This window comes from Microcebus murinus, chromosome 15, assembly GCF_040939455.1.
Source record: "Microcebus murinus isolate Inina chromosome 15, M.murinus_Inina_mat1.0, whole genome shotgun sequence".
Classification (NCBI taxonomy): domain Eukaryota; kingdom Metazoa; phylum Chordata; class Mammalia; order Primates; family Cheirogaleidae; genus Microcebus; species Microcebus murinus.
This window is the reverse complement of record NC_134118.1, coordinates 31,596,550-31,613,481: the sequence shown is the minus strand read 5'-3', so window position 1 is coordinate 31,613,481 and position 16,932 is coordinate 31,596,550. Positions and strand designations below refer to the sequence as shown.

At 39.6% G+C, this 16,932-nt stretch overlaps 1 protein-coding gene across 1 annotated transcript in view; it reads right to left on the bottom strand.

Moving 5' to 3' along the window:
• Nucleotides 1–16,932, bottom strand: part of SPMIP2 (sperm microtubule inner protein 2) — an 87,182-nt gene that overhangs the window by 40,157 nt on the left and 30,093 nt on the right. Inside the window, exon 2 of the mRNA XM_012735621.2 lies at nucleotides 9,820–10,052. Coding sequence (XP_012591075.2) covers nucleotides 9,820–10,052 — 233 coding nt within the window. The remainder of the gene's footprint in view (nucleotides 1–9,819; nucleotides 10,053–16,932) is intronic.

Genomic DNA, 16,932 nt, shown 5'->3' with positions numbered 1-16,932 from the left:
TATGTCATAAACAATTTATCTAAAATAAGCTGGCTCTTCTCCACCTTAATTTATTAATGAAATGCATCATGATTTATTTGGACAGCCATACACTCACTGTGGTGTTGAAGCTAATTAGATTCAGAATCAAATAAATCACTTACTGCCTAGTCATTCATAAGAATAAGGAAAAGGTTGATTTAACTAGTTCAACATCTTCATAGGAACAGTAACAACTAATTAGTATATTCTCTATCTTAAGGAAATCAGTGAGAATCATTTATACTTATTTTGAATGTTTTTAACTAATAATTATTTTGATATTTCCTACAAAACAATCTTTACAAAGTCTAGGTACTAATAAAAGGGAAATATCTGCTAACTGCATTCAGATGCTGTGAGACAATTTTTAAAAGGAGTAAAAACTGTTAAATTCAAGTTAAATTAATTGCAGACATTTGGGGCTCGTTCTAGTTCACAATTAAAATCATTGCTTAAAGACTTTCAATTTCAAACCACCTCTAGTCTAGTCCCAACATACTTAGGAAATCATCTTGTTGGGATTGATCCCTGAGGAATCCTCTTGCTCTTGTTTCGATACTCTGAGATGCTTTTCTTACTATATCAGATTTTGACTTCTCTTCCTAGAAAGAACCATTTTCCATCTCTCTAACTATGAGGTCTTTTCTTTCCAGTAGAATAAATACAATAGCGATGTATTCCGAGAATGCGACACTAAGGGTTTTCTTCACTAACCTCCCCCTTGGTAACATGGGGCTCTTAGTACCAAACATTTGAGTTGGAAAATCCCCTAAGGCTACCTTTTCTTATGCTAATGTATTTTTTCTTCCCTTGCCTCAATTTGCAAAATATTACTGTTAACCCCTTAGGTATCTTTCTTCCCACAGCCAGAGAGAAGCATTCCCATTGTTATAGCTGGATCACCAAATTGCATAATGTTGCCTATTCTAGGCTGGGATTATTGAAGGGAGAAAGGGGGCATAGAGGCCCCGGCATGAATGAAGCATTTGAAGTATTCATTTTATATTCAGAGCATGAGTAGAAACAAAACAACTCTTTCTGAAAAATGTCAGTGTTTAAGGCATGGATTCTGTAATGCATTTTTCTTGTTAAAAAGCAAAAAAAAAAAAAAAAATGAACAATGTAGAGACCCATACATATTTCATTTTATGCCACATTAATAGATGGGCTTGAGTATCAACATGAATGATAGCCTGGTTTGGGGTTTTTTGTTTTGTTTTGTTTTGTTTTTAGTGCAGTTTGATTAATTCATCAACTTCCAGCAAATAGACTAAATATTGGGTTTTGTGAGTTTGTTGGCCTAGTATCTCTGCTTTCTGTGGAGTATCCAAATAATCAGCAACATATTCTATCATGTTTCTAGTGTGCTTATAATGCTATAATTCAAAAATCCACGCAGGCAGGAAAATATAGACATTAGCAATACTAGATCCTATTTATTGAACCTCATTGTACTATGTATTATGCTAAGTACTTTGCACACATATCTCAAGCCATTTAAGAACACTCTAAAGTATTATTATCCCAGTGGTAGACAGAAGTCTAAGATAGCTCCCAATATTCTCACCCTGATATACACACATTCTCCCAGATATGCAGCAGAACACTAACCTAGGTGTTGCTGTGAAAGGATTTTGCAGTTGTAATGAGGTCCCCAAATCAGCTGGCTTTCCACAAAGCAGATTATCCTCCTCTGTGAGCCTAACTTAATGAGGTGAGATCTTAAAAAGACCTGGGCTCTTCCTGGCAAAGGAGATTCGAAGTCTGAGAGGGATTTGACAGGAGGGAGGTTCTCCACGCTGGCTTTAAACAGGCAGGGGGTCATGTGGCAAGGAACGTGGGCAGCCTCCAGATGTTGAGAATGGCCCCTGGTTGGCAGCCAGCAAAGAAACAGAACCTGAGTTCTACAATCACAAGGAACTAAAATCTGCCACAACCACGTGGACTTGGAAGAGAGCACAAGCCTCAGATGAGATTCACGGCAACACCTTGGTTGCAGCTTTGTGAGAGCAGAGCAGAGAACCCGGCCACACCATCCCTGGACTTCTGACCCATAGAACTGTGAGCAAATAAATGGGTGTCGCTTTAAGTTGCTAAATTTGTAGTAATTTGTTACTACAGCAATACAAAGCCAGTATCATCTCCATTTTATGGATGGGAAAATTGAGGCATCATAAAAAACAATAGACTAGCATGCAGGTGGAGAAAAAGGGGAAAAACAGAAAGTTCTTCAACCAGCTACTTAGCTGGTAAGCCACATTCAATTTTCATTAAGGCCACAAACATAGACTTGCCCTGAAAAACAATAATGAATGGCTAATTGCTTCATTAATTCGCAAAGAAAAGGCAAGTTTCTATTATTTTCTCTCCCTATGTTCTTCCAGGGAGATAAAACATTTTCCTTATTCATTCTATAATTCAAGATACACTAGGATTTTCTTTTAAAGACAGACTAGAATTTATTTTGTTGGGAATTGCTATGCTTTGTGACAGGTAACCAATCATTCTGATATCAGTACTTTATCCAGAGCTGGTTGATGATCCTGGCAGGGTCTGAAATTTGAGCGGACTCAACTATTCGAGCTACAGACAAGCCATACAAGAGCTTCCAAGTCTCTCCGTGTGCTCAGTGCATAGTTTCTGAAATATAATCAAGTGCCCATTTTGCAACTGTACTCGCCCTTGGAGTTTTTCAATGTGTTTGCCACTGTTGTTCATTCTAAGGTTAAAAAGTATACTTCCTCCAAGTTAACTGTCCAATTAACTCTAAAACTAGGGGTGGTAACTCAGGCACTGTGAACAGTAACAATATATTTACGTTTCAGTTTTTAAAAAAGGTAGTTTTCAAATGATTTTACTGAATAAGCTGGGAGTAGAATAATTGCCAATCTAATGCACACTTACAAAATTCATTACTCTTCATCTACAACTTGGTCTCTCAACAAAGACACGGCATGAGATGAAAATCGAAGCAATCTCAGTCTCCATTTCTCATCACTTATTGATAATCATCTACCCCATGCTAAGCACCAGGAGGTGGTAGGTGGGGGAGTGTGTTGATGTCAGTACAAAGACAACTATAACATATTTCAGACCTCAGGTTGCTTAAAGCCACTGGAATGTGGCTGAGCCTATACACTACAATTACTGACAATAGTTGTGCTAAAAACTTCAGCAACACCACAAAGAAACTTTCCCAAAAATTCTTCCCCAACTGAAGAGGTCACAGTGGATTTCTATAGCATGTATTTTCAGGGTTATTTTCTTTGTGTCAAACACAGAGCTGGGTGCATGTAGCAGGGGCCCCCTATATTTAATGAATTCTTCCTAAACTTTCTCAATTAAGATTCCTTGATTTCCTAGAGTCAAGCCTGGGAAAATAGGTGTCTCCAGATTGGTTTTGTTTGCTATGCATGCTATGCATTTTTGTCTACATAGATGAGGTACTGTGGAAGTAGTGTATATTAGGATAATAAGGAAAACTATAATCATAAATTTACAATGATTTAAGAATTTTCCCCAATGATCTTTTAAAGAAAAAAAGACTGGATAAATGCCAGATGTAGAAAAACAGATGCCCTAGTATTTTATCCACCTGAGTTTGGGATATTAGATCACATACAAGTTTCAGAATTTTTGACAATATACTTAAAATATCCTACCTATGGAGTCATGCCACAATTTTAATACAATTATAACCATTCTAAGTTATACAGTCTTTTCTTAGTTTTGTATATCCCCATCATCAAATAATATTTGTTGAAAAATCTATGGCATATGCTTAATTACTAACTTGAAGTAGTTTAATTTTCTTAACAAAAGGTGATATTTACATTTAGATACATACTCAAGATGTTATGTCAAGCCCTACAAAAGTTAATGACAACCATCGTGTATTTTTAGCCTTCTTCAATTAAGGGATAAAATCACCTACCAGGCTTTATATTACACTGGATTCTTTTTCTGTCTTTCCCTCCCACTCCCCACCAATTTCCACATCCTAACAAAAGAGGTGAAAATTAGGATGGGTTTGCTTTCCAATGGACTGATAATTTTCTTTAAAGTCACCTCGACAAGAGAGGGAAAGCACTGTGTTCAGTTGAGAGGTCAGGTCATCTGGGGCTGGGCAGTGCAATAGAACATAGCAGCATCACTAGCTCCCAGCAGAAATACTTCCTATTCCGAATGCATTAATCTGCACAGAACCGCTCTGAACACAGTACAGAGACTGCAAATCAGTGATACATGCCTCCCTTGACGTTCCATGGTCTGGTAGGGAAAGCAAGCATCAAACATCAAATTTATTTTCAGAAAGTTCAGATACAAGTAAGATTTTATAAGGAAATTGCTTTCTTCAGTGTATTTGAAGAATCCTATAAAGCTAAGCTTTGTAAAAAGGGGAAAATGTAACATCTGTGTATAAGAAGGTTAATGGCGTTAATATATTATTTTCAAGAAAAAAGGAGGGTTCTTTGGTTCCCTTAGCCGATGTTTCTCCTTCCTCACAGATGGTCAGCACGTGGCATTCCCTCACTAAAGGCTTCCCATGGTATCATAAAATATGTTACTTTGTAGAGCACTTAAGGATGAAAGGTGCTAGTGTAATTATTTTTATATTAAGCCACAAACTGTTAGGATGCAAATAACTGTAAGAAGTAAAAAGTGAGAAGTAAACACACGCCCATCTGGGAAGGAACAGCAGCACTCCAAAGATGTGCCTAACTTTAGAAAAAGCTATTCTCTATTTTGCTTTTATAACTTAGTTGAAAAGGGAAGCTTTATTATTTTTTTAAAGATCTTCCATATTGATAACATCTGGAGATTAGAAATTTTAATGAGACTCAACATTGGTGGCTGTTTTTACAATTGCTCTAAATGAACCCAAAGGTAAATGAGGATTTGGAGAATTAAAAAAAAACAAAACACAGAAATTCTGAAATATGTATCTTGGTGGCCTCCATACCTATCTACTCCGTGATGGCTACACACTTTTTCCAAAGGAATTTAAAAACGGGAGGACACTGTTGTGTAAGAGTAGACAGTTTAGAAGAATGCACAGAGTGAGGCTGGAACAAAGAAAGAAGGTTCGGCTTGGTGAGACCTCACTGTCTTCTTTCTCCCAGCCAGGGGCAAGGATTGTATTTGATGATATGTTTTGAAAGGTGACAAAGCACTTACCAAATAAAAATTCAAAAATAACTATTACCCAAGCTATTTCTTATTAAGTCAAATAGGTGGGTGGCATCTACTAAATTTATTTTAATATTATAAATGAAGTACACTATATGCAAATGATGCAAAGTGGGAAGCTGGGAAAAAATTGAGAGCACTGTGAAGAAAGGGGAGTCTACCTTCTCTGAGAAGATAGCTGGAATTGACCCCAAACTGACACCACCTTACAGAAAAATAACACAGCTATGCACTTTATATACTGGCTCCAGTTCATAATGTTCTGATCTCATTGTCTATCATTTCACTTCATACAACCTGTCCCCCCCCCCCCCCAGTCCCTGAATTCACACAGCCTGGGTTGAAATCTTGACTCTGCCATGGCTAGCTGTGTGGCCTCAGGCAAGGAACCTCACCTGTTGACACTCCAGTTTCCTCCACTGTAAAATAATCACAGTACCAGCCTTATTTTAATAAGTCAATGGAGCTCTTTTTATGTTTGTCTTCTCTAAATAAATGCATAGCAAGGAAACTGTTTAATAAAACAACCAACCCTCGATGAATTTATTTCACAGCCATCAAGAAATTCAACATCTCATCAGAAGTCTGCTCAAATGTCCATAAAACTGTCTACCTCTCTATTTCACAATGGCAAAATTTGTGGCAGTTAAAAAATGAGGCAGAGATTGCAAAGCCTCAAAAATGTTAGTTTCCATTATATTGTATCACATGTAAATATAATATATTGATGGGTTTCCATGGTTCTCCTTATAATCTTATATAGATTTTTTAAAATTATATATTAGTTATATTATGATGAATTGGTTTAATATTGTCCTTGGGCTCACACCAATGAGAAAAGTGAGTCATCAAGTCCAGCACAACATTGTGATCTGTGGGAAAACCAAATGACTTAAATCATCTTGTCACAAGGTCAGAGCACAGGAGCAGAATGTGGCCAGCTGACCGTTAAGGTTTGGTTTAAACGAAGGCCAGGGGAAGGGGAGACACGACCAGAAGCAGTTAGAAAAGCTCCTAGGTTTAGCATGGGATGGAAACCAAAGGAACTGTTTCAATTGTCTCCATATATCCTTGCAGAAACAACATAGTTTGGCAGACACCAAATCCATTCTTTTTTTTTTTTTAAAGAATGTGCTGCTCTTAAATCTGAAACAACAACAAGAGTAATGATTTTTCCTGGTTTTTATATACATGTAGTATTATGGCATGTGTAACCCACATAAAAGTGAGTAGAAAAGAGCTAAACATTAAAAAAAAAATCCAGAAGAGAAACCTGATCTTGTGATTTTTACTGACCTCTGCAATGTGGGGGAAATTTTTCAGGTGTCACTCAGCATGGAAGTTATTATCTTCCTGCTAAAACCCAGATGATCTATAGAACCCCTCCCAGTGCCCCAAATAGGAGAGAGCTTTCCCAGGCAGAAGGCAGCTGCCCCAGGCATTTTACCAAGAGTCTATGGGAGGTGCCCGAGTTCCTCAGCCTCCAGTCTTATATAAACCTGGAGCAGTAAATTAGGAAGAGCAGCTGTTAGAGCCATAAAAATCCAGTAGGTGAAAGTTTGTGCTTAAAAATCTAAATTTTGAGCAATTGCAGTGAGAGACACTGAGGAGTCTCTGCAGTTAGACTGAAATAAGTGACTGTTATGATTTGAACTATCATGGGGCACAGGAAGAGCAAGGCACATGGAAGGGGTCCACAGAAAGATAAGAACTGGCTGAGTGTGGTGGCTCATACCTGTGATCCTAGCACTTTGGTAGGCTGAGGCAGGAAGATTGCTTGAGTTCAAGACCAGCCTGGGCAACATAGCAAGACCCTGTCTCTACAAAATATATTTTAAAAAATTAGCCAGGTGGGGTGGCTCATGCCTGTAGTCCCAGCTACTCAGGAGGCTGAGGCAGGAGGATCGCTTGAGCCTGGGAGTTTGAGGTTGCACCACCACACTATAGCCTGTGCAACAGAGTGAGATCTTGTCTCAAGAAAAGACAGATATGCAAGAACTGGAGAAAGAACAGGAAGTGGATTGAGACATTGCCCTAAGTGACACTCACTGAGAAATTTACCAGCTCCCTTGTGAGGAAAGCATGAGTTATTGCTGCCACTCTTGTATATTCTTTATAATTAGGTGCATGTTTTTGTGCATGAAGTGCATGTGTATGTATCAGCTCAAGTGTCAATTCACATAAGTCTGAGTGATTGGAGGGACCCTCCTGAAGCACAGGGTTGATTGGAAATCAAAGTCTGAGTGTAGACTCAAAACATGACTTTGTGATCTGCCTTGGATGTAGAAGGGAAGATGAACAACCTCACTGACAAAACCTAGGGTATTTTTTTTCCCCTGAGACAGTCTCCCTCTGTCACCCCAGGTAGAGTGCAGTGGCATCATCGTAGCTCATTGCAATCCTCCTGCCTCAGCCTCCCGAGTAACTGAGACTACATGTGTGTGCCACAGCCCCCAGCTGATTTTTCTATGTAGAGACGGGGTCTCACTCTTGCTCAGGCTGGTCTCGAGAGTGCTGGGATTACAGGTGTGAGCCACTGTGCCTGGCCAAAACCTAAGTCTTAACTGGTAGGTGAATTGTAGGCGGCTCATTGCTAATATATATGGTCGTTCTCAGTGAATCTTTTTATTATAAAGCTCTAAGTCCAAGGAATTCTTTAAGGTACTGCTTAAGATTACTATCTGAGACAGGTAGATCTTTGAAAACAATTACTGTTAAAATGCCCGGGCCAAGAAATTATACAGATGATAAGCAACGTCCCTCACAACATATTCCAAATAAGACCAGTTTTTGGCTGAGTGCGATGGCTCATGCCTGTAATCCTAGCACTCTGGGAGGCCAAAGAGGGAGCATCACTTGAGCTCAGGAGTTCAAGAGCGGCCTGAGCAAGAGCGAGAGACTCTATCTCTTAAAATAAAAAAATAAAAAGTTTTTTAGTGCGCTGTCAGTGTGGGAAGAAAATCATTGTATGGCTCTCACTCAATCCCACAGAGCCCAAGGGGACACGGCTGCCCAGCAGGGCAGTGATGAAAAGCACTGTGCGAAATACTAACTAAAAGAATGGAATAAATACCTTCCCAGAAGGCTAACTCGTGGCTGTCATCTCTTTTGAATACCCTGCTTGCTTTAAAGACCAAGGAATGCTTGATTGCACTTCATTTGAGCAGAAAAATGAGTCCTCAAGCAAAAGAAGAAGGAAGAGAGGCTATACACACTCAAGATGCCCTGACAGACCAAGGGCCGCGTACCAAGGCAGGGCACCACCCAAAGAGAAGTAACACGGCAACGAGAGTTCTGGACTCTATTCAAACCAGCTGCTTCGCTTTGGGTTGTACTCTTCTTCCTGGTGGCCAGTCTGATATCTAATCAAATTTCTGATGTTCACCTTTATTGCCCAAGTGGAACAGGACACACCATAAGAAGCTGAGCAATCCTTCTGTTTAACTGATACTGAGTAACATTAAATAAAACAACGACAACAGTTAATGCTAATAGCTGAAGTCTGGATGTCAGCCATGTGCAAGGGTCACAGTGTGTCCTTTGGTTCTCATATTTAATCCTCACAATATTAAACACACACAGAGCTTGCTACATGCTAGGCACTGCTCCTAGCACCTTACAATTATTAACTTGTTTACTGTTTACAACAAGCCGATAAGATAGATACTAAAAATCTCATAATGAAGAAACTGAGGCACAGGGGTTAAAGAACTTGACCAAGGCCGCCTGGTTCTGGTGACAGAACCAGGATAGGAGTTCAGGTGATCCTGGAGAGTGGACCTCCAAACACTGCCACATGGAAGAGGAGGGGACGATGATGCAGAGGGGGTGAACCCCTCTGCCCAAGGTCACAGAGCTAGACCTAAATCAGAGTCCCACCTCAAAGACTGAGCTTCCAGCCATTCCCCTGGACTGCTGTAGTTTGGGCCAAGAAAAGGTTTTTTCTTCTGTTAACCTTTACTAGATGAGAGTGTCCTATACCACCTTAAGAATTTGAGGAAATCCAGTTATTGCATAACTGATACATTTTCAGACAATGCAAAGACCAGGAAAAAAAAAAATCTGAATTCTCAGATTTTACTTCTAAAAACACTTGTACTGTTTTTCCTGTTTCAGAGGAGACTGTTGGGCTTGTGCCTACGTCCCCATCACCAAAAGGAAATAAGACAAGTTTTCTAAGAACCCTGTAACAACATAGCCTGAATTACCTGACACAAAAGCATTACCCACACGGTGGATTTGAAAGATCTGAGACGCAGATGTGAGCTTCGTGGACTGCATCCCACACAGGCGTCTCCCTTTACACCACCCACTCACGGAGCAGTGCTAGGATGGGGGAAGCACAAATGTGAGCATGAATGCATTCCAACACCAAACACAAATGCTTTTGCATTATCCATGACTTCATTTTCTTCATCCCCCTGCTCTCTTGTATTGAGGGGGTCTAAGGGGAGGTGTGGGAGCAAGAACATGTATTCACACATTTGCCTTTCTGCAAAACACAAACTCCATTAATTCTCAATGAGAGATCAAACACCTGCCATTTCCTTTGGAAGAACTCAAGTCAGAAAACGATATATTATGCAGAGCATAGATTAAGAGCAATACCTTGACATGAAAGCCGCTCGCAAGCCTCGATTTGTTGATGAAATTATACTCTTGCACTCCCCAGCCAATTCCACCGACATACTCATGTTTGTATTTTGCTGGCATGCTTCTGTCTGGGGCCGGCCTCCATAAATACCTGAGATCTCCAGTTTTTTCTAACACCGGACGCTTTTCTCCTATGTAGGAAGTGTGCTGGTGAATTTTAGGTAAATGGTCCTTTATGTAATCTGGACCTTAAAGAGAAAAAGAAATACTTTTAAAAATATTCCACACTTTATTCTAAGATGTTTTCATTATTTTAACAGTGGAAGTAATGAGTATATGACTATACTCTGGGTGTTGTCATTCACGTTTTTGGACTTGTGAATTCAATTAATCCTTACTAAGAACCAAATGAGATAGGTAGAATTATTTTCCTCAGTTTATAGATGAGAAAATGAGGGACAGGAAGACTGGTTGGTTACTTGTCCGGAACCACAGCTAACAAGCTCGAGACCCAGGCAGGCTGCTGTGATGGTTGGGCTCTTAGTTGCCTCACTAAACTGCCTGAATTATAACCAACTTAATACAGACATATTTTATATACTAAAATTTCTACACATGCCTCATTTGCAGGATATAGGCCTTCATACATTGGGGTGTTTTATCCCATTAAAATCTGAAATAAGAATTAGAATACTCCCCAAATACACTAGCAACAATTGTAAAGTGGAGAATATTGTTAGATGAGAAGGACAACTTATAACAAATGATGACCAAAGGCAGGGGTATTTAATACATACTTGTGTTTTAAATGTAAAACAATGAACAAAGAATAGACAATGGATTGTGGAAATGAGTGAAACAAGCAAAAATAAGGTCTAGGAAAAGGTCACTTAAATTTAGTTTTTTAAGGTTTATTTTAGAGAAATGGGGTCTTGCTATGTTGCCCAGTCTGGAGAGCAGTGGTTATTCACAGGAATGATCCTAGCACACTACACCTTCAAACTCCTGGACTCAAGCCATCCTCCTGAGTAGCTGGGACTACAGGCACGTGGCGCCAAGCCCAGCTAAATTTAGTATTTAAAGTTGAGGGCATGAAAGTAAAAACGGGAGCTAAGACTTTCTGGAAGAAATGGTACTGATTAAAAATAGACAGTGGAGCTACCGACCCAAGAAGAATTTCAAAAGCCCCAGAACCAAAATGGGTAGGATTGTATGGGTAGACTGGGGACACAAAGAAGAGACTTCACTCCTGTTACCAAAAGTTGACCAAAGACCCTGGAGGCAGAAGCTGTGCTGTGGTCACATCACCCCCTGGGCCCTGCCTGGCCCTGCGGCTCCTTGCACCTTGCTCTTACATCCAGGAGTTCAGTATTCGTAGAGAGCACAAGGTGGAGGAGGCCTTTGATCCACTGTCCCTGCCATGTGGACCAGGCACTCCAATGATGGTCAATGTGGCAACAGGTCTGTGCTTGGAAAAGTAATCTCAGCTTTCCAAAGAAGTGGGGAACGTGAGAACTCTTCAGAAACACGACTTGGGCAGGTGTTTTCACAGCTTCCTAATCACCATCACTCCCCAGGATGCATTGCGTATTCACTGAGTGGCTCATTTCCCCTGATGAGTATATTGTGCTCTCAGTTTTATTTGCTTCAGGTTTTCACTCAGGTGTAACTACGTTGGTAAAGTAGAGCATTGTCAGAGCATGAAAAACTATCTTCTCTCCTCATAAGACAGGTGTTGGAAATTTTGTCTACAAAGCTCCTAACCCAAGGACATTTTTGCAATCTCTTCTAAACAGAGTGAGATATAGAAGAACTATGCTAGTCCTGCTGGCATTTCAGTGTATGTTTAGGCCGGTGTTTTCCCAAATGTTTCATCAAATGCTGCTCTTGTGAGTGCACCGTGAAGGCATATGTGTGTGTGTTGGGGTGGGGGGCGGAGAGCTCCATAGTCAAATCCATTCGGGAACACTGCTTGCCACGTTTGCCTTTTAGATATTCACAGATGAAAATATATGAAGAGTTCTGAGAAGTCCCATGGTGAATAAACCTGTTTATAATTATATAATAGATTGTTTTTCAAACTGATTTAAACATATTTTTTTTCCTACTGGGTCATTTATATGCATTCTACAGACACCAAAAAAATTTGAGGAAATATTGACCATCTGTATAATGTTTCAGTTATCTTTAAAATTGTCATCACCACATACTACCATAAATGTGAGAGCAGATATACATCTATGTAGTTTCTTTATTGTTATGTGGACTGAGATAACTTTTTTTTTTGAGACACAGTCTCACTCCATTGCCTGGGCTAGAGTGCTGTGGCGTCAGCCTAGCTCACAGCAACCTCAAACTCCTGGGCTCAAGCAATCCTTCTGCCTCAGCCTCCCGAGTAGCTGGGACTACAGGCATGTGCCACTATGCCTGGCTAATTTTTTTTCTATATATTTTTAGTTGTCCAATTAATTTCTTTCTATTTTTAGTAGAGATAGGGTCTCGCTCTTGCTCAGGCTGGTTTTGAACTCCTGACCTTGAGCCATCCACCCGTCTCAGCCTCCCAGAGTGCCAGAATTAGAGGCGTGAGCCACCATGCTCGGCCTGTGATAACTTTTTGAAAATAGCCATTACCCAAAGGACTTGAACAGAAACTTTTCTAAAGAAGACAGAAGAATGGCCAACAAACATATGAAAAAATGCTCATCATCTCTAATCATCAGGGAAATGCAAATCAAAACCACAATGAGATATCACTTAACTCCTGTGAGAATGGCCTTTATCAAAAAGTCTCCAAATAACAAATGCTGGCGTGGATGCAGAGAGAGAGGAACACTCCTACACTGCTGGTGGGACTGCAAACTAGTTCAACCTCTGTGGAAAGCAATATGGAGATACCTTAAAGCGATACAAGTGAATCTACCATTTGATCCAGCAATCCCATTGCTGGGCATCTACCCAAATGATCCAATGGCACTCTACAAAAAAGACACCTGCACTCGAATGTTTATAGCAGCACAATTCATAATTGCAAGGCTGTGGAAACAGCCCAACTGCCCATCAATCCAAGAATGGATTAATAAAATGTGGTATATGTATACCATGGAGTACTATTCAGCTCTAAGAAACAATGGTGATATAGCACATCTTATATTTTCCTGGTTAGAGCTGGAACCCATACTATTAAGTGAAGTTTCCCAAGAATGGAAAAACAAGCACTACATATACTCACCAGCAAATTGGTATTAACTGAACAGCACCTAAGTGGTCACATAGGTACTACAGTAATAGGGTATTGGGCAGATGGGAGGGGGGAGGGGGACGGGTATATACATACATAATGAGTGAGATGTGCACCATCTGGGGGATGGTCATGATGGAGACTCAGACTTGTGGGGAGAGGAGGGAAATGGGCATTTATTGAAACCTTAAAATCTGTACCCCCATAATATGCCGAAATAAAAAAAAAAAAAGAAAATAGCCATTACCTGCCAGCTGTCTTAGTTTCTGCTGCTATGATAAAATACCTGAAGCTGGATAACTTATAAAGAAGAGAAATTTATTTTCTTACAGTTCTGGAGGCTGGCAAGTCCAAGATCAAGGCTCTTTGTCTAGTGAAGGCTGCTGTCTGTTTCCAAGACATCTAGTTGCTGCATTCTTGGGAGGGGAGGATGCCACGTCCTCACCCCACAGAAGGCAGAAGGGCAACCACAAGTGAGCTGAATGCTGCGTGATGCCTCTTTTATAAGGGCCTTAATCTCATTCACGAGGGCGGAGACTTCATGACCTAATCACTTCTTAAAGGCCCCACCTCTTAATACTATCGCATTGACCATTAAGGTCCAACACCTGGATTTTGGAGGGAACACTTTCAAACCATAGAACAAGCAAGCACTTGGTTTTAGAAGATGTGGTGAAAAGTGCACATGCTTTGCAACCAAAATATGTGTGTGTGTCCTACAAACTTCCTTTCCTGACAACATTTGGAAAAAGAAAACACAGCTACAATGTGTGTCAATAGAGAAGGAGAAAATTCCATCGTTGAGGCAAATATCTCTTTCTGACCTCTTCTCTGCATTTTCATTATCTCATTAAGTTCATTCATTCATTTATTCTTTCACTAACTTATTTATTCATTTATTCAACAAATACATATGAACAGTTACTGTAAGTCAGGCACTGTTCTGAGTGCTGGGACTTTATCAGTGAATAGAGCAAAGGCTCTGCCTTCATGGGACTTATATTTTAGTTGAGAGTCAAGTGATAGAAGAAAACAATCCTTCATTGTCTTTCATCTGGATCATCACAACAGCTTCCTAACTAGTCTTGGCTCTAGTTTCCTTTCTAATGCATCTTCCACACAGCTCCAAAGAGTGATCTAAAACCCAGACAACATCAAATACCTCCTTTTGTAAAAAACATAAGGTGCTTTTCTCCAATGCTTATAAATTTGTGTCCACCTAGATTTCTCAGGATTGCAGAACAGTGTCTTCATAATCTGACCATAATGCCTTCCATAACCTTTTCTCATTATTAAAACAAACCTTACATGCTTCCTTTTTTAGAAAACATCTCTAATCCTCCCAAGTCAAAATTAGACAATCAGCATGCCGTAATTATGGTAGTTTCATTGAATTTCATTTTGCTTTTCAATATCAAACTTAATGGATCTTCTCCATTTGTAAGCTCCTAGAGGGTAAGAGCTATATTTGTCTCTGTCAACTCTTAATTGCCAGCACAGTGCTTTGAACATAAGAGATGCACACAAGCAATGTGTGTTGAATAAATAAGCAAATTGTTGATTGAGTAAATGAAAGAATTCCATCAGAAGATAGATATACAAAGTCATATTGGAAGAGAGGCAAGCAATTCTTTAAGTATCTAACAAGAAATTAAATTTTCAGAACTGCCTAAACAAGGGGTGTGGAACCTGTGGCATTGAGGCCACATGTGGCCTTCTAGGTCCTTAAGTGTAGCCTTTTGACTGAATCCAAATTTTACAGAATACTTTTATTTTTATTAATACATTTTTGTTCACTTTTCATATTTTATTTTATTTTTAAAATGAATGCATTTAAAATACCAAAAACATAAAATAAGTTTCAACGAAATAATTCTCCCAGATTGACCAGCACAATTAGAACATTAGTAAGCCGTAAAGGCTAAATTGACGGCTGCTACACTTATGATTTAGTTCTAACTTTCCCCACCCGACTGGCGGTGCCATTACTGCATGAGGCTTGTTGGTGAGAGTTTATGGGGGTCAAATATGACAGTCAGTTACCAGCTTTTGACACCAGTGCACTGTGTTTCCGTTTGAAGTGGAATTTGTGAGTAGTTGCACAGCTTGACAGTATTTTTTACTTCTGTCTGCTTAACAACCCATCACGTCAAAGAAGACTAAGAGAACACTGAAGGAAGAAAACGGACTTTTTATTGAGGATTGGGAATTGCAATGTTATCTTGTTTCTGCTAAAGATAAGATGATTTGCTTGCTTTGTGATACTGCAATACCAACATTAAAGAAAGTAAATGTTCAACAGCATTATAACACTCAGAAGGACCACAAATATTTTAAGTTAGAAGAAGAGGCCCGAAAGGTTGTATTATAGAAATTAAAAGTAGAAAAGCAAAGACAATTCTTTCAAGCAGCAACAAGACCTAGAAATAATGCCACTAAAGCAAACTTACAAAGAAGCTTATATAATTGGGGGAAAAGGGAAGCCATTCAGTGATGTGGAAATTGTGAAAGAATGCATTGTTGAAGTTGTAGGATGCTCAGACTCCAATAACGTTTCAAAGCACAAATAATTGCCTCTTACAAGGAGAACAATCGGCAGCATGAATTAGCCTCCAACTTAACAAAACAGCTTCATGCAATACTTCAATAGGAAAATATATATTATTCAGTTGCTTTGGATGAATCAACTGATACTACTGACTTGGCCCAAGTTTTGTACTATAATTTGGATCATAACAGAAGATTTGCTTTGTTACCAAGAGTTACTCACTTTGGGCACTCTTGTGAACATAAGGCATAGATATCTTCAACAACTTTCAAGATGTGTCATGAAGTTGAACTGAATTTGGTAAATTTATTTATTTATTTTGAGACAGTCTTGCTCTGTGGCCCTGAATAGAATGCAATGACATCATCATAGCTAGCTGCAACCTCAAACTCCTGGGCTCAAGAAATCCTCTTGCCTCAACCACCTGAGTACCTGGGACTAATTTTTTTATTTTTAGTAGAGACAGGGTTTCACTTTTGCTCAGGCTGGTCTGGAACTCCTGAGCTCAAGGAATCCTCCTGCCTCAACCTCTCAGAGTGCTAGGATTATAGGCATGAGCCACCATACCAGCCTTAATTTGGCAAATTTTAGTGAGTGTATGTACAGATAGTGTACCTTCCATGACAGGAAAACATAAAGGGTTTATTGCACAGATAAAAAAGTATTAAGAGATCCAGGCTGGGTGCGCTGGCTCATGCCTATAATCCTAGCACTCTGGGAGGCCGAGGCAGGCGGATCGCTCAAGATCAGGAGTTCAAAGCCAGCCTGAGCAAGAGTGAGACCCTGTCTCTACTAAAAATGTAAACAAATTAATTGGCCAACTAAAAATATATACAAAAAATTAGCCAAGTGTGGTGGTGCATGTCTGTAGTCCCAGCTACTCAGGAGGCTGAGGCAGGAGGATTGTTTGAGCCCAGGAGTTTGAGGTTGCTGTGAGCTAGGCTGATGCCATGGCACTTGCCCGGGTAACAGAGTGAGACTCTTTCTGAAAAAAATAAAAAAAGTATTAACAGATCCAGATACTCTCATTTCTTTTCATTATATCATACATTAGCAAAATCTCTGTGTTAAAACTACTATTTTAAGTGGTACTTTGCAACAAGTTATAAGTATTGTTAACTCTATTAGTGCAAATATAACAAGGCATTGTCAGTTTCATAACATACTAAAGTTGAACAATGAGCTATTCAGTGTGGATTTACCATATGATTCTAAAGTGCATTGGCTATCTCAGGGACAGGTGTCAGCCAAAATTTTACCTCTGTGAGAGCAGAGTTAAATTTTATGAAGAACTGAATCAGCAGTGTGAATTACTGAAAGAAGATTTCTATAGGAAGGAAGC